The 26,041-nt window shown below is 40.9% G+C and overlaps 1 protein-coding gene across 1 annotated transcript; it reads right to left on the reverse strand.

Annotated features, from left to right (window-relative positions):
- Window positions 1-1,798: 1,798 nt before the first annotated feature.
- On the reverse strand, window positions 1,799-25,037 carry LOC135477147 (ubiquinone/menaquinone biosynthesis C-methyltransferase UbiE-like). The gene is made up of 7 exons (XM_064757302.1): window positions 24,833-25,037; window positions 23,550-23,699; window positions 21,287-21,580; window positions 20,833-20,945; window positions 19,026-19,114; window positions 16,373-16,484; window positions 1,799-2,739 (listed from the first exon to the last, which is right to left on the reverse strand). Exons 1-7 carry the CDS (start codon window positions 25,035-25,037, stop codon window positions 2,638-2,640), a joined length of 1,065 nt encoding a protein of 354 aa, XP_064613372.1. The 3' UTR covers window positions 1,799-2,637.
- Between the last annotated feature and the right edge of the window lie 1,004 nt (window positions 25,038-26,041).

Consider the following 26,041-nt stretch of genomic DNA (forward strand, 5'->3'; position numbering starts at 1 on the left):
ATAAATCACACCACATCGTTTCGGAACTTGGGTTACAACATTCGCGGTTTTCAGACCAACGAACTAGCTGGGTTTTCAACGAGGCATTTGAACAGGTGAGTTTGCATGAAGCTATCGTTAACCCATACTGTAAAGCTTTTATTTCGCCAAATCTTAACGTCGACCTCGCGCAAAACTTGGAGAACTGACAACATGACATCATAACGATATGCGAATGAATAGGATCAGACACATACTTTAAGTGCTTGATTAAACAAAGCAACAAATGTGATGGAGCAAAGTGTTGAATGCATTATAGAGAATCGACACTGAGTGGCTTTGTAGATACGAGATTAAAGCATGCAAATGGAGCATATCTCAGCCAGGCTTGGACGGAGTTGTTTTTGATTTATGTCAAACCTTTCAATCACCGTTTTGGTACTGTATGTTTGTAAATCAGATCGTTTCTGATTTGCCTGTTTGGTTAATTTGCAACCCAGAACAGTTAGGGCAAGTATTTGCTTAACTTATTTCAGCTGTGAAAGTAGTCAAGTGTGTTAAGACCTGTAAATCTAAAACAATTCTGTCACTGTTTACAGGGCCATCATCACAAAAAGCAGCCTTTCACACTCCTGTGACATTTGTTGAAAGCAATTTGTTTTGCACCCGTAGGATGTGTATATCAGTAAATAACACGTGGAAAAGTTGGCCTTTAACGTGCCAAAGGTCAGTGGTTTACCTCAGGCACTACTATATTCTTGACCATAAAACTGCGTGCAAAATTTTTGACTATCCTGTTACACAATAATGAAATAATTTATTCCTCAAGCTAATAGTTCTTCGTTGCCTTCCTGCTGCTTTTCCAGAAATCAAAGATGTCTGACCGCAAGGCAGTGATCAAAAATGCCGACATGGCAGAAGACATGCAGCAGGATGCTGTAGACTGTGCCACCCAAGCCATGGAGAAATACAACATCGAAAAAGACATTGCTGCTTACATCAAGAAGGAATTCGACAAAAAGTACAACCCCACATGGCACTGTATTGTTGGACGAAACTTTGGCAGCTATGTTACACACGAAACGAAGCATTTCATCTACTTCTACCTTGGACAAGTTGCCATTCTGCTCTTCAAGTCTGGATAACTTATTCCCTAAAATAACTCTTGAACTGACCACTACCTAGTTGACCTGGACCATTTTCAAGTTGTACCAAACAGACTATTGCTTCTAATCAGTGAATTGTATGCTGAGTTCAGCTTCTTGTTAGGTCACAACCAGTTCGTGCCAAATTACTTGACTGAAAACTCAATGTGTTGTGAAATCCAGTGGTTGTGTTTTTCTTAGTCCCATTCAATCTCGCAAGTAAAACACAATTTTCTAAAAATGTATCTCCACATTTATAGCTCTGACAGCCATGGTGAATTGACACAGAAGGGGGGAGTCCAAAGGGAAGCACAAGAGCATTTTATTTTTCAGATGTAGTTTGTACACCTGTTCATTAAGGTTTCTTGTACACAATTTTGTGGTCCGATTCTATTTTCTTGTTTTATTTATAAATAAATATTGTACATGATATTGTTACAGTTGAAATTTTGTTGTGAACTCTTCTTCTGGTCCCAAGCATGTGTTTTTGGATATCAGAGCTAACTTGTTCAAACAGGTGTCTTTTTCATAGAACTTATTAAATCTATTTCTTCACTAATTGATTGTGTGATACACAAAATGTGTATTCATATATGCCAAGTCAAAAAATAAGAAGATTAGTGATTCCTGCCATCAGTTTTTCTTCGAAGGATATGAAAAGAAACTGAAAGTGATTCAAGTATATTTATTTATTTCATTGGTGTTTTACTCCGTACTCAAGAATATTTCACTTATACAATGATGGCCGGCATTATAGTGAAAGAAAACTGGGCAGAGCCCAGCAGAAACCCACGACCATCTGCACATTACTGGCAGACCTTCGCACGTGTGACCGGTTCGAGTATATTAATCTGGCTTCTGTTGAGCACTGTATTAGAGTATATTTCACTTGTACAGTGACCAACCTGACAAAGCCAAACCTCAACAAGCTACATTTGAACATGCACATCAATTGTCTTAGCCCATTGTGGGGCAACCTATGGAGCAAATGGACTCCACTACATTTGTCAGCTTGGAACTTGAAAATGTTTTTAATTATTTACTTCAACAGCTGCTCGTGGGTGAGTGATTAAGGTGCTTGCCTTCCAAGGGCTAGGATATCCGACGTGTGGGTTCAAACCCAGCCTGAGACAGCAGACTACCATGCTTATATTGTATGCGAGACCTTGACTTGACACTCGCAGAAAACCACTTAAATCCTACAGATACATGTATGGTGTGCATATCGATACATCTTGCAAGAAAGTTTGGTCGTTTACTCCAGTCAACTTCATCGGTAAAACTTGATGGCCATCTTATGGGGCAGAATGTCAAGTATGGCGTTTAACAATAATGAAATAAATATATCAGTAACCAACACCTGGTTTTCATGAAAGGCCAAGGTAAAGTATGTCAGTGCCTTTGGTCAAAGCAATGCTCGTGCTATTGTCGCTTTCCTCCAAGACTTTTGGCATCCTGACCTGCCACAGGTTTCTCTTTTCCTCATTCATTGTCTAGTGTACTACTAAATGTTTCACATCTTGAATCCTGAATGGATTGCGGCCACCCCAAAGGTCAGATTCTCAAATGTCACCATACTGAAGCCAGCTTGCCTGATCATAGAAGCAAATGTTCCCTGCAAAGACAATAGACAAACAGTCATTCTACAATCTGTTCAAATCATCAGATCTCAGACAACCAAGAATAATATTCTTTAAAGGTAGGAATAACAGGTCCCTTGAATTCAACCCTTACATTTTTGTAACATGGCATTACAATTTTAATTTTAAACAAAGGGCAATAATCAACAGACGTTTTCCACATGATGTTATAACGTCGAAGTTTTCTATGTGAAAAATTGCATCCAATCTTTAAAACAAATCCGGAAGCCTGTTTTCAATTCTTGTTAAACATTAACAGCATTGCTGTTCACCTTCAACGCTTCAACATACCCCCTACCTACATACTATAACATATAGGTAGGGGGTATACTAAATATAATCTTCAGCAACAAAAAAAAAAAAACAAAAAACAGAAGGAACTGATACCAGATAATTAGTTCTTGTTCTTCTCTCGGTATACCCTTACAAAACCAAGTCAACAAAGAGATGGTAAAGAAGTAGCACAGGTACTAGTTTGACCAGTTATTCACCTGTCGGCAACGCCCATGTCGATAAACAGTACCAGTAGGCAGTACTTAATGAGCTGTATTGTATAAAATCTAGTACTGAAGTAGATAATACACAAATATATTGCATGTTGAAATTCTTCTGCTTGCCCATTACTGCCTGTACTAATTTAGTGAGTATGGAACAGAGCCCTAAGGCAACACTAACCTAACCTGCCCACAAAGAAACCTAAATATAATACAAACAGTTCAAGTACAACAGCAGAGTTACAGAGGTAAACCAAAGAATGAATTACCATATCTGTACCACCATCATAACACTTGATTTACTGTTCAAATTCCCCTTTACTTATCAGCATGTATTTTAACATGTGCTGTGTTGTGGACAATGTTTTTAAAAGTGCAGGTAGCTCATTTTGGCTGACATGAGAATAAACACTTTTCAGACATTTTACACAATACTGTACTAGAGAAATAAACTTCAGAAAAAGCCACACAGCTTACATAAATTAATGCATGGAGATAGCTTAACCCAAATCTCCTTTGCAAAAAACAAAACAACATTTGTTGTATCTGGAGTTCTTTTCAAATGAAAACACACCGGAATAGACATTCTTGTCTGTAATTATTGTCTCTAATGGCGATATAACACAGACAGTGAAGGGGAATATTTCCTGTCTGCAGGATAGGTGTGGTAATAATCTCTTTGCATAAAACTAGTTGAACATTCAGAAGTACGTATTCTTAGGTTGGAGCATGTCCAAGTTCATGCTAATTATGTAGTACATTAAAGACTAGAGTTACAGTAATAAACTAACAGCACCTTGGTATGTAGTTTCAGAGCAAACTCAATCAGTCAAATCGTCATGACATTCCTTTGGTAAAGGAATCCGGATGAAATCTTGTTTCTTACTGGAGACAAACGGTGAGTTGGATAATCTCTGTAGTATCTCCGTTCCTGTTTTTTGCTCTGATGAATACCAACACCATGGCTCAATTCTGCACGAGAAAAATTCCATCAGATCTTGTTGATGTACAATGTATTCTATTTATTCGACTGATGTTTTATGCCGTACTCAAGAATCTTTCACCTGTAATACGGCAACCAGCATTATGGTGTTAGGAAACTAAGAAAAACACATGACCATCTGCAGTGTAGGCAGTGTACAGTGTAGGTTTTCAGTGTAGATCTAGGTGGTAGGAAACTGGGCAGAGCGTGAGGCAAACACATGACCATCCGCAGTGTAGGCAGTGTACAGTGTAGGTTTTCAGTGTAAATCTAGGCGGTAGAAAACTGGACAGAGCGTGAGGGAAACACACGACCATCCGCAGTGTAGGCAGTGTACAGAGTAGGTTTTCAGTGTAAATCTTGTTCATAGCAAATGAGTTGAGATTAACTCAGAGGGCCAATTACAAAATCAAATGATGATTTCAGACATTAAAAGAGTCAACCTGGGCTGTAACTAGAGGTGATGTTTACTATTTGTGGCAAGCGTGTGTGAATGGCAGACCTCATGTTTTTGTGTAATGTTAACATAAAAGGGAAAGAAAGAGAAAAATACCAATTTTGTAATTTGCAAATTTCAGTTCTTTGTTTAAAACCAAAAATCCATTATTACAGTGCCTGATGTAACCTGGATAGTATCTTACACATCACCAATCTGCCAGTTTTCCTTTTTCCAATAAATTTGAATGTTTAAATCATGGTAATTTTCAATTTATTGTCATAATTTTTCATTATAAAATTTCCTACAACCATTACTGCTGATCCGTACACCAAATTCTAAACAAAACTGCCTGTGAAACTAGCCCTTGAAACATCCGTCTTCTACAGCCTGATTTCATTTCTGCTACATTCAAATTCCTCTGTTATACAAAGGGTCATGTCAGTGAATAATTAATGGTATCCTCCTAGCCACCTTACACATAATAAGACAGTGGACTATGTTCCCTGGCTGAGCTAGTCTAGCTGCCCAACCACTTCATCTTCTAAGCCAGCTGTTGAAGCATTTCTTGGCTATTTTTAAAATTTTGAAGCTATTTTTCACGCTTATCACCCCAGTAGTGTCGGCAGCTATGTACAGAGCTGTGAACACTTGACAGGGGTGTCAATGACTCCAAACCAAACACAGTGAAATCTACATCACCTAGTAGTCTAAAAATACCTCCATAGGGAGCAAGGCCTACACTGCCTGATGGTATGTTGGGGAAGCCTGCATAGTCATGGCTGTCATGAATACAGCTGGGTCCCTAGATCATCTCCCTAGGTGATTAGACTGGGTGGGGGCCACTGAAGGTCATACAAGTTCCTATAACTACAAGCACGAACACCTTCTTAACTGTCCAACAAAGGCATGTATGACTAGTTTTACACAAATAATTTAACTTTTTTGAAATCTCACTGAGGAAATATCATGACCAGGTTTTCATTTACCTCCTTCTCTGTATGTCGATTACGAGTATGGCACTGTGTTGCTCATCTGTCCATCTGTACATCCATCTGTCCATCCATCTGTCTATCTGTACATCCATCTGTCTATCTGTACATCCATCTGTCTATCTGTACATCAGTCAGTCATCAGTTCATCCATCTGTCTATCTGTACATCTATGTGTATCTGTACATCCATGTGTCTATCTGTACATCCGTCTGTCTATCTGTACACCCATCTGTCTATCTGTACATCCGTCAGTCATCAGTTCATCCATCTGTCAATCTGTACATCCATGTGCATATCTGTACATCCATGTGTCTATCTGTACATCCATGTGTCTATCTGTACATCCATCTGTCTATCTGTACATCCATGTGCCTATCTGTACATCCGTCAGTCATCAGTTCATCCATCTGTCGACCTCTACATCCATCTGTCTATCTGTACATCAGTCAGTCATCAGTTCATCCATGTGTATCTGTACATCCATGTGTATCTGTACATCCATGTGTCTATCTGTACATCCATGTGTCTATCTGTACATCCATGTGTCTATCTGTACACCCATGTGACTATCTGTACATCCATGTGTATAGCTGTACATCCATCTGTCTATCTGTACATCCATGTGTTGATCTGTACATCCATCTGTCTATCTGTACATCCATGTGCCTATCTGTACATCAGTCAGTCATCAGTTCATCCATCTGTATATCTGTACATCCATGTGTCTATCTGTACATCCATCTGTCTATTTGTACATCCGTCAGTCATCAGTTCATCCATCTGTCTATCTATACATCCATGTGTCTATCTGTGCATCTGTCAGTCATCAGTTCTTCCATTTGTCAATCTGTACATCCATGTGCATATCTGTACATCCGTCAGTCATCAGATCATTCATCTGTCAATCTGCACATCCATCTGTCTATCTGTACATCTGTCAGTCATCAGTTCATCCATGTGTCTATCTGTACATCTGTCAGTCATCAATTCATCCATGTGTCAATCTGTACATCAATCTGTCTATCTGTACATCTGTCAGTCATCAGTTCATCTATTTGTCAATCTGTAGATCCATCTGTCTATCTGTACATCCGTCAGTCATCAGTTCATATATGTGTCAATCTGTACATCAATCCTGTCTATCTGTACATCTGTCAGTCATCAGTTCATCCATCTGTTTATCTGTACATCCATCTGTCTATCTGTCCATCCATGCGTCTATCTGTACATCCATCTGTCTATCTGTCCATCCATGCGTCTATCTGTACATCCGTCAGTCAATCTGTACATCCATGTGTCTATCTGTACATCTGTCAGTCATCAGTCCATCCATCTGTCTATCTGTACATCCATCAGTCATCAGTTCATCCATCTGTCTATCTATACATCCATGTGTCTATCTGTGCATCTGTCAGTCATCAGTTCTTCCATTTGTCAATCTGTACATCCATGTGCATATCTGTACATCCGTCAGTCATCAGATCATTCATCTGTCAATCTGCACATCCATCTGTCTATCTGTACATCTGTCAGTCATCAGTTCATCCATGTGTCTATCTGTACATCTGTCAGTCATCAATTCATCCATGTGTCAATCTGTACATCAATCTGTCTATCTGTACATCTGTCAGTCATCAGTTCATCTATTTGTCAATCTGTAGATCCATCTGTCTATCTGTACATCCGTCAGTCATCAGTTCATATATGTGTCAATCTGTACATCAATCCTGTCTATCTGTACATCTGTCAGTCATCAGTTCATCCATCTGTTTATCTGTACATCCATCTGTCTATCTGTCCATCCATGCGTCTATCTGTACATCCATCTGTCTATCTGTCCATCCATGCGTCTATCTGTACATCCGTCAGTCAATCTGTACATCCATGTGTCTATCTGTACATCTTTTAGTCATCAGTCCATCCATCTGTCTATCTGTACATCCATCAGTCATCAGTTCATCCATCTGTCTATCTGTACATCCATCAGTCATCAGTTCATAAAAGTTTTGGTGCTACAACTGTATCAGTAGAGCCACTGTAATACAAGTAACAAACTTTGTGCACTTTGTGTCTTTATCACCAGAGCAGAGCAGCCTATTGAAAATAATTCATATCCCTTTAAAAGTTCTGCCCCTGTTTAAGTGACTTAATGGTTTTTCATGTGAACTGTACATTTGAAAACCTGCTTACCCAACTTATCTTGCTTGTGGGGACAGTTGTGGGGTAAGTTGTGGGGGCAGTGTGAGGGCAGTTGTAGGGACAGTTGTGGGGGCTGTTGTGAGGCCAGTTGTGGGGCAGTGTGGGGACAGTTGTGGGGACTGTTGTGGGGGCAGTTGTGGGGACAGTTGTGGGGGCAATGTGGGGACAGTTGAGGGGGCTGTTGTGGGGACAGTTGAGGGGGCTGTTGTGGGGACAGCTGTGGGGACAGTTGTGGGGCAGTGTGGGGACAGTTGTGGGGCAGTGTGGGGACAGCTGTGGGGGCTGTTGTGGGGACAGTTGTGGGGGCTGCTGTGGGGACAGTTGTGGGGCAGTGTCGGGACAGTTGTGAGGACAGTTGTGGGGACAGTTGTGGGGACATTTGTGGGGACAGTTGTGGGGCAGTGTGGGACAGTTTTGGGGGCTGTTGTGGGGCAGTGTGGGGGACAGTTGTGGGGGCAATGTGGGGACAGTTGTGGGGCAGTGTCGGGACAGTTGTGGGGACAGTTGTAAGGACAGTTGTGGGACAGTTGTGGGGTAGTGTGGGGACAGTTGTGGGGCAGTGTGGGGACAGTTGTGGGAGCTGTTGTGGGGGCTGTTGTGGGGACAGTTGTGGGGCAGTGTGGGGACAGTTGTGGGGCCGTGTGGGGACAGTTGTGGGGGCTGTTGTGGGGACAGTTGTGGGGTAGTGTGGGGACAGTTGTAGGGGCAGTTGTAGGGACAGTTGTGGGGGCTGTTGTGGGGACAGTTGTGAGGCCAGTTATGGGGCAGTGTGGGGACAGTTGTGGGGGCAGCTGTGGGGACAGTTGTGGGGGCTGTTGTGGGGACAGTTGTGGGAACAGTTGTGTTGCAGTGTGGGGACATTTGTGGGGCAGTGTGGGGACAGTTGTGGGGCAGTGTGGGTCAGTTGTGGGGCAGTGTGGGGACAGTTGTGGGGCAGTGTGGGGAGAGTTCTGGGGACAGTTGTGGCGGCAGTGTGGGGACAGTTGTGGGGGCAGTGTGGGGGCAGCTGTGGGGACAGTTGTGTGGGCTGGTGTGGGGACAGTTGTGGGGACAGTCGTGGGGCAGTGTGGGTACAGTTGTGGGGATAGCGCTATTGGCTGTGCTGTTTTTCTTCCGTCTGTATGTATGAATGTATGTAGCTTCACTTTTCCAACCACATGATTCTTTATGCTGTTTAATATATATGGATGTATGTTTTTTTAATGGACTCTGAAGTATGTTTGCTATATATTGTTTTCTCTGCGCCTTAGGGAAGAACAGTTTCATTGCAAATTGACCGAGCTACCTTTGATAAATAAAGATATTATTATTATTATTTGAAACAAGACTTATCAGTGTAAGTCGAGCATCAACACTAAAAGCCTGTTGTGTCTGGTGTTTTATTCAGTTTGTCACGACATACAGATGAGGCGCCGTCACGACATACAGATGAGGCGCCGTCACGACATACAGATGAGGCGACGTCACGACATACAGATGAGGCGACGTCACGACATACAGATGAGGCGCCGTCACGACATACAGATGAGGCGCCGTCACGACATACAGATGAGGCGCCGTCACGACATACAGATGAGGCGTATTCACAGATGGGCATCATGAGGTTCTTGACCTCTTGTTTTTGATCTACTTGTTCTCATAACACAGCAATTTGCCACTCTTCAGGTTTTTTAATTTCTCTTCCTTGAGCTCACTTTTATCTAATTAAGCCAACCATTTGTAACCACATCAAGAAAAAATCAAACATCTGGTCAGGACATCTGTCTAAAGGAAGATTTACCTCAAGACTTTTGATCTTAATTACAAAAATTCATCTCATCTAATTACCCTAATTTCTCTACGTCTTTATTTGACGTTATTTTGTATATTTTGACAAACCCAGAAGAAAGAAAAATCTACAAAACAGGATTATCTAGTAATCTGCTTTATGTTTTCAAGATAAGAAGTTGGGCAGCTGAAAAAAATTGTTTTGTCAAAACCTAATCATTTTTTCAACTTTTCATAGCAAAACTTATACGTAATTTGGCACTCCTATATTGACACCAGCATGTTTAGAACCTGAGTGTTATGATCATGTGTTTTTATGTTGAGATTCTCACACTTTCAGCACAAAAGAAAGGAAAAAATAAGTGCACAAGTTGCCTGCAAAACATGTTTGTCACTTGTGATCAACAGTGTCTATGTATCCTCCTCATTATGACCAGTCACATCAGAATGTCATGTCAAGATAAAAATACTAAATGTTATAAACTTCACAATCACTTCAGTTCTTGAGTGTTCAGTTGGTTCTTGTTTCATACACACACACATGTTTTAATGCAACAGGAGAATTGCAAGCTCAGACTCTTTTATTGATGAATGTAGAAAAAGTCCAATTGCATCATGTGACCGGTCAAAAATATCAGGCTCTATTTCTGATCACATTCACCATAACATGAGGGTCCTCAAAAAGTGTCACAAAAAGTAATTTACAGGAAACGAATGATGTAGAAAATTGAGAATCTGAACATTTGTGAAGCTCCTCAGGAAAGAGGTGTCATTTGTGCCTCTGGAACATGGGGAGACATGTGATCAGTATATTAACGTCAACAAAGGTTGCCTAACATTTTTCATATGACACAGCAGGGACTGTTTTTACCTCTGATAAAAAGAGTTTCAACTCGAATTATGAAGTGCTTTCAATGTTTACCTACTCTAGACAATGTTTTCTTGTGACATTTGGTAGTGACACTTGCCACAGTGACTGGGTGCAGCCTGGACTCAACCTAGCTGCCATCACTATTAGGGCTTGCCTATCTCAGATGAGGTTTGGTCAAGGAGTGGTCACTTTGATGTCATTTTTATGCTACCTATAAATTCACAATACGATGAAAGCTAGCTTCTTGGTTAGATTTATTTACCAACCGTTTCAGTGGTCAAGGCTGTGAACGGCGGTGTCCTCCACAGGAAATATACAGAAATTCAGTAGTTTAGGATCAGTAGTTGGCATGGAGACTGTGTTTGTCTTTTTAGTTTTCATTCTGACAGAAGTTCTGTCCAGCTAAATAATACCTGAGCAACACAACTGTTGTTATGTACATAAGGAATACATAGGGCATCACTTGTGGGTAGGAGAGAAAACAAGACGGCCCTTAAAAGAAAAACAACAAATAATATATCTTATTTTTCTTTGTGAATCAGATTTTGTAAAAATATTACGCTAGCCTAAGATATACACAAGGTAAAGATACAAAAATTATAGTAGAGTGATTCATTGGTTTTGATGGCAAGGTGTTTTGATGGCAGGGTGGTTTTGATGGCAGGTGGTTTTTATGGCAGGTGGTTTTGATGGCAGCGTGTTTTGATGGCAGGTGGTTTTGATGCAGGGTGGATTTGATGGCAAGGTGGTTTTGATGGCAGGGTGGTTTTGATGGCAGGTGGTTTTGATGGCAGCGTTTAATGGCAGGGTGGTTTTGATGGCAGGTGGTTTTGATGGCAGCGTGGTTTTGATGGCAGGGTGGATTTGATGGCGAGGTGGTTTTGATGGCAGGGTGGTTTGATGGCAGGTGGTTTTGATGGCAGGGTGGATTTGATGGCAAGGTGGTTTTGATGGCAGGGTGGTTTTGATGGCAGGTGGTTTTGATGGCAGGGTGGATTTGATGGCAAGGTGGTTTTGATGGCAGGGTGGTTTTGATGGCAGGTGGTTTTGATGGCAGGTGGTTTTGATGGCAGGGTGATTTTGATGGCAAGGTGGTTTTGATGGCAGGTGGTTTTGATGGCAGGGTGGTTTTGATGGCAGGGTGGTTTTGATGGCAGGTGGTTTCATTGCTTCGCGTTAAATGTTACATTTGACCTTATTTCAATCATATCACTATGGTTACAACTGCCGATATGCATGCAGGTCTACATGTATCACACAGGTTTCAAGGCTTCATATTACATTCCTTTGTGTTTTGTCTTAATTTGGGCGTATTCAAAATCCAAAAGCATTTTCAATCGTTTTAAGATCACTACATGCCAAATTTTAAACTCGCCAAATTTGTGTGGTATCTGGTGTTCTTTTCACGCAAAACAGTAAAAAATGTCTGGCCTTTTCCTATGACTGAGCTGGGTGCTTTGTATTTTAAGCACACCCTTTACTGTTCTGGGAGTTCCTGACATAGTTGTGCAGGATGAGTGACCATGACAAACTGGTACAACCAGATTACATCCGGCAGATCATATTACACTGACCCTTCAGGTAGTACAGACAGGTTTTCAGATTTCTCATTAATACTCAGTCCATGTAAGCCTACACTGACCAGTAAAACCATAAAAGTAACAATAAAGCACAAAAAAAGGCAACAAGAAAAAAAGTATTATACTAAGGATATTAATCAAAGGATAGGATTTAGTTGAGTGTAAGTAAGCTGTACATACAGCTGTCACATAAGCTACCCACCTGTCCAGATACTGTCACATGAACTACCCACCTGTCTAGGGACTGTCACATAAACTACCCACCTGTCTAGGTACTGTCACATGAACTACCCACCTGTCTAGGTACTGTCACATGAACTACCCACCTGTCTAGGGACTGTCACATAAACTACCCACCTGTTCTAGGTACTGTCACATGAACTACCCACCTGTCTATGTACTGTCACATGAACTACCCACCTGTCCAGATACTGTCACATGAACTACCCACCTGTCTAGGGACTGTCACATAAACTACCCACCTGTCTAGGTACTGTCACATGAACTACCCACCTGTCTAGGGACTGTCACATAAGCTACCCACCTGTCTAGGTACTGTCACATAATCTGTCCACCTGTCTAGGTACTGTCACATGAACCACCCACCTTTCTGGGTTCTGTGACATAATCTACCCACCTGTCAGATACTGTCAATTGAAACTACCCACCTGTCTATGTACTGTCACATGAACTACCCACCTGTTTAGGTACTGTCACATGAACTACCCACCTGTCTAGGTACTGTCACATGAACTACCCACCTGTCTAGGGACTGTCCACATAATCTGTCCACCTGTCTAGGTACTGTCACATGAATTACCCACCTGTCTAGGTACTGTCACATAATCTGTCCACCTGTCTATGTACTGTCACATGAACTACCCACCTGTCTATGTACTGTCACATGAACTACCCACCTTTCTGGGTTCTGTGACATAATCTACCCACCTGTCTAGGTACTGTCACATGAACTACCCACCTGTCTATGTACTGTCACATGAACTACCCACCTGTCCAGATACTGTCACATGAACTACCCACCTGTCTATGTACTGTCACATGAACTACCCACCTGTCTAGGTACTGTCACATGAACTACCCACCTGTCTATGTACTGTCACATGAACTACCCACCTGTCCAGATACTGTCACATGAACTACCCACCTGTCTATGTACTGTCACATGAACTACCCACCTGTCCAGATACTGTCAATTGAACTACCCACCTGTCTATGTACTGTCACATGAATTACCCACCTGTCCAGATACTGTCAATTGAACTACCCACCTGTCCAGATACTGTCAATTGAACTACCCACCTGTCTATGTACTGTCACATGAACTACCCACCTGTCTAGGTACTGTCACATGAACTACCCACCTGTTTGGGTACTGTCACATAATCTACCCACCTGTTTAGGTACTGTCACATAATCTACCCACCTGTTTAGGTACTGTCACATAAACTACCCATCCTGTCTAGGTACTGTCACATAATCTGTCCACCTGTCTAGGTACTGTCACATGAATTACCCACCTGTCTAGGTACTGTCACATAATCTGTCCACCTGTCTATGTACTGTCACATAAACTACCCACCTGTCTAGGGACTGTCACATAAACTACCCACCTGTCTAGGGACTGTCACATAAACTACCCACCTGTCTAGGTACTGTCACATAATCTACCCATCTGTCTAGGTACTGTCACATGAACTACCCACCTGTCTATGTACTGTCACATGAACTACCCACCTGTCCAGGTACTGTCACATGAACTACCCACCTGTTTAGGTACTGTCACATAATCTGCCCATCCTGTCTAGGTACTGTCACATAATCTAGCTACCTGTCTAGGTAATGTCACATAAACTACCCTGTCTAGAAATACTCACATAATCTCCCCACCTGCACCTGTCCAGGAATACTCACATAATCTACCCACCTGTTTAGGTACTGTCACATAATCTACCCACCTGTTTAGGTACTGTCACATAAACTACCCACCTGTTTAGGTACTGTCACATAAACTACCCACCTGTCTAGGTACTGTCACATAAACTATCCACCTGTCCCGGAATACTCATATGATCTACCCACCTGTCTATGAATACTCACATAATCTAGCCACCTGTCTAAGTACTGTCACACAATCTAGCCACCTGTCTAGGTACTGTCGCATAAAATACCCACCTGTCTAGGAATACTCACATAATCTACCCACCTGTCTAGGTACTGTCACATGATCTACCCACCTGCCTAGGTACTGTCACATAATCTACCCACCTGTCTAGGTACTGTCACATAATCTACCCACCTGTCTAGGAATACTCACATAATCTACCCACCTGTCTAGGAATACTCACATAATCTACCAACCTGTCTAGGTACTGTCACATAATCTACCCACCTGTCTAGGGACTGTCACATAATCTACCCATCTGTCTAGGTACTGTCACATAAACTACCCATCTGTCGAGGAATACTCACATAATCTACCCACCTGTCTGGTTACCATCACATAAACTACCCACCTGTCTCCGAACAGTCCCATGAACAAGCAGTATCCACATGTCTATGTACTGTTGATTGAACTACCGGTACCCACATGTCCAGATATTGTTAAATAAACTACCCACTTGTTTAGGTGCTGTTATATAACCTACCCACCTGTCTAGGTACTGTTACATAAACTACTGCTACCCCCACATGTCTAGGTACTGTTAAATAAATTACTGGTACCCACATGTCTATGTAGTGTTACACAGGCTACCTACCTGTCCAGACTCTGTTAGACACAAATAATCCAACTTGTCTGTGAACTGTTACACAAACTATTCACTTTGTCTGTGAACAGTCACACAAACTATCAACCTTGTCTGTGAACTATCACACAAAGTATACATTTTGTCTGTGAGCTATCACAAAAACTATTCACTTTGTCTGTGAACTGTCACAGAAACTATTCACGATGTCTGTGAATTGTCACACAAACTATCCCCCTTGTCTGTGAACTATCACACATACCATCCACTTTGTCTGTGAACTATCACACATACCATCCACCCTGTCAATGAACTATCACACATACCATCCACCCTGTCAATGAACTATCACACAAACCATCCACCCTGTCAATGAACTATCACACATACCATCCACTTTGTCTGTGAACTATCACACATACCATCCACTTTGTCTGTGAACTATCACACATACCATCCACTTTGTCTGTGAACTATCACACATACCATCCACCCTGTCAATGAACTATCACACATACCATCCACCCTGTCAATGAACTATCACACATACCATCCACCCTGTCAATGAACTATCACACATACCATCCACTTTGTCTGTGAACTATCACGCATACCATCCACCCTGTCATGAACTATCACACATACCATCCACTTTGTCTGTGAACTATCACACAAACCATCCACCCTGTCAATGAACTATCACACATACCATCCACCCTGTCAATGAACTATCACACATACCATCCACTTTGTCTGTGAACTATCACACAAACCATCCACTTTGTGAACTATCACACATACCATCCACCCTGTCAATGAACTATCACACATACCATCCACCCTGTCAATGAACTATCACACATACCATCCACTTTGTTTGTGAACTATCACACATACCATCCACCCTGTCAATGAACTATCACACATACCATCCACTTTGTCTGTGAACTATCACACACACCATCCACTTTGTCTGTGAACTATCACACATACCATCCACCCTGTCAATGAACTATCACACATACCATCCACCCTGTCAATGAACTATCACACATACCATCCACTTTGTCTGTGAACTATCACACATACCATCCACCCTGTCAATGAACTATCACACATACCATCCACCCTGTCAATGAACTATCACACATACCATCCACCCTGTCAATGAACTATCACACATACCATCCACTTTGTCTGTGAACTATCACACATACCATCCACCCTGTCAATGAACTATCACACATACCATCCACTTTGTCTGTGAACTATCACACAAACCATCCACTTTGTCTGTGAACTATCACACATACCATCCACCCTGTCAATGAACTATCACACATACCATCCACCCTGTCAATGAACTATCACACATACCATCCACTTTGTCTGTGAACTATCACACAAACCATCCACTTTGTCTGTGAACTATCACACAAACAATTCACCTTGTCATTAAACTATCACACAAACTATTCCTTTTTTCTGTGAACTGTCACATGAAGTAAACTGTACCCACCTGGTCTGGAAATTTGCGTATACTCTCCACCAGGTACTGATAAGAGTTCCAGTCCCGCGCTATCACCTGTCCCATCACTGGGATCACTTGAAATGAGTAACTGTCATACAAGCTGAAAGATAAAAGCAAATGTTTATTTCATTGCACAACAATGGCAGGTGAATGAAAGAGAAAAGATAGTGAGGAGAGAGACACGGAGACAGCCAGATCTTTTCTAGCAGACTCAGTCAGTGAGTTGACAGATACATGTATTCTGAACCAAGGGACTTAACTCTGACAGCAGAACCAGATAATCATGCCTGCCAGTATAACTGAGGTCAGCTAGTCCAATTTGTATCATCTGTTTTTCCCTTTCTTTCTTTTCTCTCTGAATGCTCTTCAACAACTTTGAACTTCACATTACATGTACATATATATATCTAACTCCAACTGCAATTTTCAGACATTAGCTTTGGCTTGATTGCTAAAGCTCGAGTATACCTGTAAACCACAAGCTTAGAACTCTCTTGTTGGAGAAACATTAATGCAAAACTTCAGCTAAACACATAAAGGAATTGAATATTTGCCCTATCATGGATTCCAATGCTTACTACTGGGTAACAGAGATGTGAAGGTCATGAATTTGGTAATTCACCGTAACTGACGCAATTGCAGTGAATCAATGATAGAACATACTCCTCAACTTACTGTCTTCACATGTAAACAAAATCTGACATGCCAGAGCTCAAACCATACAGTATTTTTTGAGATATCACCCTAACATTTACCATAGCATTGCTTTCACTGCGATTGTACACCCATGCAGACGCTTGGGGTATCACATTAGCTTTACTTGATCATTGAGCAGGCAAGGTAAAAATAAACAAAATAAACTCCAGTAAAATCCTTTTCGTCTGCACTGAAATGGCATTGTGGGAACATAAGACATGGCCCAGTGAGTAAGGTACAGGGCTCCTGATCACAAGGCATACAAGGGCCCACTCTCAGTCACACTCACACTTTCAACACAAAATCTGTACATTCCTCCAATCTAATTATTTGTGAGACCATTTTGAGAAACTTATGTTCACTGATAAATGGTTGTTTTTAACCGCTATGGCATCACATGGAGAAAGTTCATCAGTAAACAGTTAAAGGTTGGTGGTTTATCCTGACTTTGCTCCCAACTCGTAAAACTGACCACCACTGTGTTACCCAACAATTTTTCAGCATGGCAGTAAATGTTACTTTGTACGTGTAGTTGTAAACAGCTAAAACATAGCTTGAAGCACACGTGTTGAATCGGTGAACATCAACAGAATGCTGGTTGAAGCTTTGACATGTATGCTTCCATTGTGTTCTTCAAGACCTTGGTAACAGTATGCATGTGAAGTGATGAGTGGTGCTTTTTCGTGTAGTCTTACATGGCGTTCTACAAAGATCAATTACCGTAAGTATGACATATTTAACATGTGGAAAAATTGGCTCATAGAAGTTGCCACAGCAGGTGCTGTAGTGTTTTCCACCAATAATATCTAGGCCTACTGGCTGCCATCCTAAAACTAGCCCAAGCAGGTATTTGGGTGTTTTCCACCCATAATCGCATAGTATCTAGGCCTACTGGCTGTCATCATAAAACTAGCCAGAGCAGGTATTTTGATGTTTTCCAACCATAATCGCATAGTATCTAGGCCTACTGGCTGTCATCATAAAACTAGCCAGAGCAGGTATTTGGGTGTTTTCCACCCATAATCGCATAGTATCTAGGCCTACTGGCTGCCATCATAAAACTAGCCAGAGCAGGTATTTTGATGTTTTCCAACCATAATCGCATAGTATCTAGGCCTACTGGCTGTCATCATAAAACTAGCCAGAGCAGGTATTTGGGTGTTTTCCACCCATAATCGCATAGTATCTAGGCCTACTGGCTGCCATCATAAAACTAGCCAGAGCAGGTATTTTTGTGTTTTCCAACCATAATCTCATAGTATTTAGGCCTACTGACTGCTATCATAAAACTAGCCAGAGCAGGTATTTGGGTGTTTTCCACCCATAATCTCATAATATCTAGGCCTACTGGCTGTCATCATAAAACTAGCCAGAGCAGGTATTTGGGTGTTTTCCACCCATAATCTCATAATATCTAGGCCTACTGATTTGCCATCATAAAACAAGCATGTTCATGTTCTAGAAAAAGCTATTCTAACAATGTATACTAAATTTGGGTACGGGAAAGTTTGTGGCATGATTTACATTAAAATTGTCCGTAAGAACAGAATTCCAGCGACAACTGGTAGGGGGTCACAGAAATATTGAGGGGTCTTATATTATATGATGTCAATGTTTTTCAGTTAAGATACACTGTAGATTATACTTATCGGTCAGGTGTACAAATACATGTAGGCATATTTCCAAATGGAACTTTCAAATTTCCTTCTGAATGCCTTAAAAATTTACATTTTTATCATGGGATTTACAAACCAGTTTACAAACTCAAAATCTGTCTTGAAGGTGGGTCTTTACAAAAAAACCCTTTAAAAACTTACAATCTGCCAATAAATCAGGCGACAAGTTCATCACAGCATGCTCAGAAACAAGCCAGTTAAATAAGAGAGTGCTCTAAAGGGAGGTAATTTGGTGTGGGCACTGCTGAGTGAACTACTTTACTACTTACCTTCTTAAAATTGGGTTTTCCACATGACTGAATTCCAGACACATAAACCTTCCCCCTGGTTTCAGGACACGGTAGGCTTCGTCAAGCACCTGTAAGACAACACAGAGGTGACAGAAGTGCAGTTTGGTTCCGAACATATAGGGTCATTTATATATAGAATAAACAGTAAAGGTCCCGATACGGAGCCTTGCGGGACACTGGTCTTTATATCCATAGTATCAGACATTTCTCCTCGAACAACAACCTTCTGTTGTCTGCTAGATAGGCAGGATTGGAAGAAAGTAAGAGCAGTTGAGTGAGATTTATATACTTTAAGTTTTTTAAGTAATATATGATGATTAACAGTATGGAATGCTTTCTTGAAGTCTACAAGTAGGGTTCCAATAACTTCCTCATTATCACCCTACGCCAATATTCATCCATTTTCGGCAATACAATTTAACGAGAGTGTAAGGAGCGAAATTCAGATTTATTTTCATGTAATAATTTAAAATTTGTGAGATACTCATATAAACAGTTATAACCATGTCACTGAATGATTTTTGCAACAATGGGCAGGTCAGATATTGGACCATAGTTTTCAACTTTATCGTCTGAACGCCTTTGTAAAGAGGGATAACTTCAGCAACTTTCCACACGTCCGGAAAAGAACTGCTCATAAGACATTGGCTTATCAGTATTGTCAAAGATTTTGCAACAACAGGGGCAGCTGATGAGAGAAATTTAGCATTGCTATTGTCTAGACCACTGGCCTTATTTTTATCAAGGTCTCAAAGGTACTGTAAAACAGAAACATGTGACATTTGGTATGGAAAAGAAGGTACCATGAGGAACTTTTTCCTCAACTTGTTCCCTGAGCTTTTCAAGACTTCGAACAAAACTGTCCCCTTGTTTATATTATTAATATCCATCAAATGTTGGGCTACATTTGAGAAAAAAGGTATTGAAAATATGGCTAATTTTAGCTGGATCATTTATCACATTGCCATCCTCATCAGTGATAGCATCCGGCTGTCACCCAAATTCTGTTTGAATTTGAAGTGTTGAAGTGGATGAAGTGATTCTGGTGAGAGACTTCACAATTTGAGTCATTTGAGTAATGATAGTCCACCTATCATTAGGAGTGATTTTACTCAACTCCATATTAAAGCCATTGTACTTCTAAATTACTGTTTTCAAGATCATTCCGACGGTTATAAGGCAGACAGTCTAATACACATACTGCTCTTCCACCGCCCCCTTTATTGTTCCTATCTTTACATCCACAGTTATATCCACCGATGCTTATTTCAGCATCCAAAATATCTCCTTTAAGGAAAGTCTCAGTGAGTCCTATTATTTTTATTTCTCTTTTTGGTTTAGATAGCCAAACTTAATTTGATCGAGTTTGGGTATAATGTGGCACACATTTAGGGGACCGAGACGAATTCCTTAAGTTGGTAGATTTAAGGATAGGCCAGGAATTGGAGAACAAACAGGAGACATGTTGTTGGGCTTAAAGGGAACATTGTGCTGACATAGGCTTTGTGGAGGACAAATGTCTGATCAGAGGTACAGCTGTCCTCAATAAATGATAAAAGGTTAAGATAATGGAAAAAATTCGCAATTCATGTAAAGCAAATTCTTAAAAAAGGAAAATATCTATTTTATGGGACAGTTTTTGATGGCCTTTCTTTTGACATAAACTTCACTTTTACCTATGCTTATTTAAAAAATAAATTGCCAGATGGAATGCATCGAAGAGTACTTTTGGAGGCGTGAAGTTACCACGTACCTTATCAATATGCGTGACATTGCGGATACCAACCTTATCAATATGCGTGACATTGCGGATACCAAATGCTATGGTATATCCATCAAATGTGTTATCCTCCAGAGGCAAACATTCCGCATTCCCACGCAACCAAGAAACATCTCTCCCTGTAACCAATGAAAACACAGCATTTAGTACTAACCAGTGGCCATGTGTGTCAGTATCTGCATCGGGCAAAAGCCATGTATGGGAGTCTGAAATCAACATGCCACTCACATAAATTAGGTGTGCACATACATGTACATTAGTGGAGCGTACTATTCCGCCCAAACGATGTACACAACTCGGGAAATCTCCCATATATATACCCCTCTTCCAATTTTATTCATTTAATAAAATGCATAATACAATAAAATGTGAAAAGAGCACAGCCAAATCACTCGGGTGATATACATGTTTTTTACCTCATTTACACTTTTCTTATCACTTTCCACACCACATCACCCACCTTCTTGAAATCCCCGCTCCATAGCTTTCTTCTTTCCGACTTCTAACATAGCCTGGTTGATATCACAGATCGTTACATGGGTGTGCCGTCCTTGTTTTGCGGACTGCCATGAGGGTGTATCCTCTGTATTGTCTGCCCTTTCATCAGAAGAATTTAACCTCTCAGCAGAGTCCACGTACACCTTAGCTTGAATTTCCCTGGGTATGTGTATATCAAAGTCTAACTCGTCAGATGTCTCTTGTTCTGATTCACTCTCAGATTTACTATAATCCAAGCATCGAAAAGCAATATCACCTGACAACAGAAAAATTTTGAATTGCACTAAACGCAGATTAAATGTAGAAATACGCTGTTTAATATGACCTGTTCCGAGTGAAATTTGAATTAACTGATAGATTATTGTAAAATCACTGACCTTAGATAAATTACTGACAAAATCACGACTTGTTAATGAAATGAATAAAACGACTCCATCACTCACATCTCAACAGTCCTGTATGTTATGTTCACATAAACATTCACTCAACACAAGTTACAAATTGTGACAAAGACATGTGGCCACCTCATTCGACCAATCCCTCAGGCTTCCTAACCTCCTCCCACAATCCTCTCAAAACTATTTCCTATCTGTCCGAACCAAGCACCTAAGGAATTACCTGCCTTGCAATACGATGTACATGGGCCAATAAATCAATGGAATCTATACATGTATCGATAGTCCACTTTGGCATGTGCATGTGAATCTACAAAGTCCATGTCCAAGGCTGGGATTGAACCAATGCTTTTTGTACAACATGATTAGAAGTCAAGCACCTTACTCACTAAGTTAGATGTAAATGGTATGTGAGAAGGTCTGCCAGGAACTTGCAGATGGTCGTGGGTTTCCCCTGGGCTCTACCCAGTTTCCTCCCACCATAATGCTGGCCGCTGTAGTATAAGTGAAATATTCTTGTGTACGGCGTAAAACATCAATCAAATAAATAAATAAATAAATAAATAAATAAATACATACATACATACATGTTAATGTTCATGCAACACCCCCTTATTTGATTTGGGTTTAAAACAGTTTCACATCTACAACGGTGCTCGCCTGCAGGGTTAGAGTGAGTGAGTGCTTGGGGGTTTAACGTAGTACTTAACAATTTTTCAGTCATATGACAACAAAGGAGTCCTTAGGGTGCATGTCATTAGCCATTATACTGATAGGGGTCAACTAGTCACTGCACTATCCCCTTGATGCTGAATGGCAAGCGAGGAAGCCACAACTTCCTCTTTTAAAGCCTTAGGTGTGACCCAACCCAGGATCTACCGTTCCCGAAACAGATGCTGTACCAACCGTGCTATTGGGGCCGGTCCTTCATAGCTAGAGAAATACCACCAAACACCTGACAAATTATTTGTTTATTTGACTAATGTTTTACGCTGTACTCAAGAATATTTCACTTATATCATATAATGGTGGCCAGCATTATGAAGGGAGGAAACCGGGCAGTACCTTGGGAAATCCAGGACCATTTGTAAGTTGCTGAAGACTTTCCCATAAATGCTCAGAGAGAAAGCCAGTATCAGCTCTACTTGAACTCACAGTGACTGCAGTGGTGGGAGGCACATTGCACCCTTTTGACATGCTAACCTCTAGCCCTTTGAGGATTCCCCCTCGCCCAGTCCCCACTTCCCCCACCCACCTCTCACCCCTTATTTGTCTTGGGTTTAAAAAAGAATGCCGTATTTCACATATACAACAGTGCTCAGCTTGGTTGTTAGAAAAATACCATTCTCTTTTACCAGGCACCTGGCCTTCTGACTTTAGGCTGTTGGTGAACCAGTGAGAACTAGATGTGAGAAGGTAACGTCATCGGTCAAATACACATTGGCATCAACCATTCAGCTATCATGATTGAGTCACATGATTGAGTCACATGATTGAGTCACAATCATCATACTTAAATCTGTCTTTGTGATCTGGTGGTCCACTGCTTAATTATTACAGGATAGGCTTGAGGACAAAATAGAAAGAATTGAGCTCAAGAACATTTGACGGCGCACATCTTTTGATGGGAGAAAACCCGACAAGCCCACAACCATCCAAAGGTTGCTTAAAGACCTTCCAAAGTGTAACCAGAGAGAAGGCCAGCCTGAGCTGGGCTTGAGCTCACAGCGATGGCATTGGTGAGAGGCTACTGAGTCCTTTTACCATCCTGGCAGACTAACCACTTGGGCATGGAGCACCTGGACAAAATAGCTGAGTGTTTATTTATACCTGTCCCTCCAGCCACGTCTATCAGCTTTGACCCAGGCACTGGCCCAAGTCTCCTCACAAAACAGTCCTTCCACAGTCGGTGAATCCCTCCGCTCATAGCATCGTTCATCAGGTCATACTTCTCTGCCACATTTTCAAAGACTTCATAAACTGAGGCAAGAAAGAAAAAGAAAAAAAGACTAAATGAATGGTCTGGATGACATATGTTAAGTCTAATATCTGTCTACCCTTGGCATCACAAGAACAGAGGCTGGTGTGAACAAATAACGTTATTAATGGACAGGTTTAGACGGCATTTTGAAAAGTGCATTAGGTAACAGTATTATCATTAATAGGGATTGCACTTTCTGAATATAGCACAGATTCTAGTGCTGGAAATTGGCTGAGACCACAGTGGGTTTCGAACCAGGTTTCTTTCATAAAGTAAGGGTCTCCTCATGTCAGATATCTGTGAGTTTGTTTTCAACCATATCTTGGTTTATTTTTAACATAGTCCAACCACAAAAGGCTAAAAATAATCATTATTAAACAATGAATATGTAAAACACATACAAAAGTACCGTAGCAGAACCAGTAATTAAAATTATTCTAATTATGTTAAAAGACAATGGCATGGACTAAAACAGGCATATCTCTTTGTATTTCTCCTATACATGTATAAACTATCATGTAAAACAACCCTTATGCAGTAACGTAGGGCATTCCACCTGTGCTTTTTGAGAATATCCATTTTTTATGTTATTAAACAGCTAAAGAAATGTAACTAACATAAATTGTAAACTTTGGATGATTAATATGACAGATATGGTCACAAATTTCCAGGGAGTTCTCACTAACTAATGTGGCTAGAAGTCATGATGTTACGGCAGCTGCTAACGGCATTATTGGGCCGTCAAACCCGGCTATGCGGGATCTGTATTCAGTCTAACATGTACTCTAAAATCTCGCCTCTTAGCTGCGCTAGTTTGCAAAAGCCTCCAACCTGTCTCATCCATATCTGGGTAACCTCAAAGGACTCCTGAAATGCCGACTCATGCTGGGTTATAAGAAAGGATTTAATCAGTGTGTAGTTTTGATAATCATATGGTCCGTATACTCTGTGTTCAGGGGATTATTTTGATGGATTGGTTGTTGTCTTGTATAAAGCTGGGACAAAGACACGGTCAAATACAGATGTGCACATTTTCTGACAAATGTCACATCAGTATATCCTTAATGCATGGATGGTCACCAGAACAGTGTTGTTACTGTTATAAGCTAGGCCCTACTTAATGACATTTCACCTTTTCCTTCTTTCTCTTCTTCAAGGACATTTTCAAAACCAAAGTGGGTTTCCTTCCTTGCTTGTGAATCTGTGCTTTGGTATTTCTTAGAAACAAAAAATGTCGTTATGTTCTGAGAAGCCGTCGAGTTACAGGTAGACAACAGCCTTGATTTCCACAAAGTTTGTTTAACAACTCGAAAAGCGTGGTTACAGGGCGCCGCCATTTTCAGGGAGGACTAATTAACCACACTATATCACGGTCAAATTTTTCAGCACCAAACACCAAAGTGTATTTTTTTTTTCAACTAAAGTTTTTGTTCTAAATATTTCACAAAAACACAGAACAAGACGACTATTGCAGTCCCATTTACAAGAAAAGCAACGCCATGCTAGCTTGGCAATGACTGCTCCCCCAGCAGTCTATACTTTCCTTCACATTAAAGAGTTCCGAAAATGGCAGAGCAAGACACGCTGTATGTTTCTGACGGTGATACATTCCATGAAATATGCCCAAAACTTTTGAAGACATGCTACAAAGACGATGACACTAGCAAGACGAATCTTAACTTGCTACTGGATGAGCTCAATTCATTGAATTACTCGTCTAAATTTGTCTCCATTGATGTAAGTATTTCAAAAAGTTGCGTTCGCCCAGCCCGAGAATGAATAGGGGCCTAAGGCATGTTGAATCTTGTCACCTGTTTGACTGTATCACTCAGTCTACTGGCCTAACCCCTTGAACGAAAATGCAGTTTTAAAATTGAAGTAGAAATTGGCGTATGTTATTGAGAGAGGTTTATACATTTTTGATCTTGAAATTTTGATTGGCATGTCAGTGCATATCTACTTGCATGATTTCTGTTTTTACCATCCAACACTTCCATTATTATCCAATATTATTTTTTATTTCATTGATATTTATAGTATTTGATCGTCTGATGGATTTGGTAAATGGAAGTGAAATATTTTCCCAGACCACTGGTTAGCCAAAGTAGTCTTTCAGTAGGTTGCTAGTAGGTTGCTAGTAGGTTGAGCAATATTTGGATGCCCCATAATCACGCGTCATAATCTGTAGTCAGTGACCTCACCATTTGCCAAAGTCGTGAAGAACAGAACGTAGCAAGAATAATAATCGCCACACACAATGTTTTCATGGGAATCCAATCCGGTGACAGAAATGGCAAGAGTATTGTTTTTATCATTCTGACATATCATAAGAGCCAATTTA

The sequence above is a fragment of the Liolophura sinensis genome, chromosome 10, assembly GCF_032854445.1.
Source record: "Liolophura sinensis isolate JHLJ2023 chromosome 10, CUHK_Ljap_v2, whole genome shotgun sequence".
Taxonomy (NCBI): Eukaryota; Metazoa; Mollusca; class Polyplacophora; order Chitonida; family Chitonidae; genus Liolophura; species Liolophura sinensis.

Excerpts from the sequence above, each read along its gene's own strand:
- LOC135477147 (XM_064757302.1), bottom strand. The coding sequence starts at position 25,037 with ATGGCGGCGCCCTGTAACCACGCTTTTCGAGTTGTTAAACAAACTTTG. Across the intron at positions 20,946-21,286 it reads GGAGCGGGGATTTCAAGAAG|GGAGAGATGTTTCTTGGTTG; the intron begins GTGGGTGATGTG and ends CATTGGTTACAG. Across the intron at positions 19,115-20,832 it reads ATGTCACGCATATTGATAAG|GTGCTTGACGAAGCCTACCG; the intron begins GTTGGTATCCGC and ends GTTGTCTTACAG.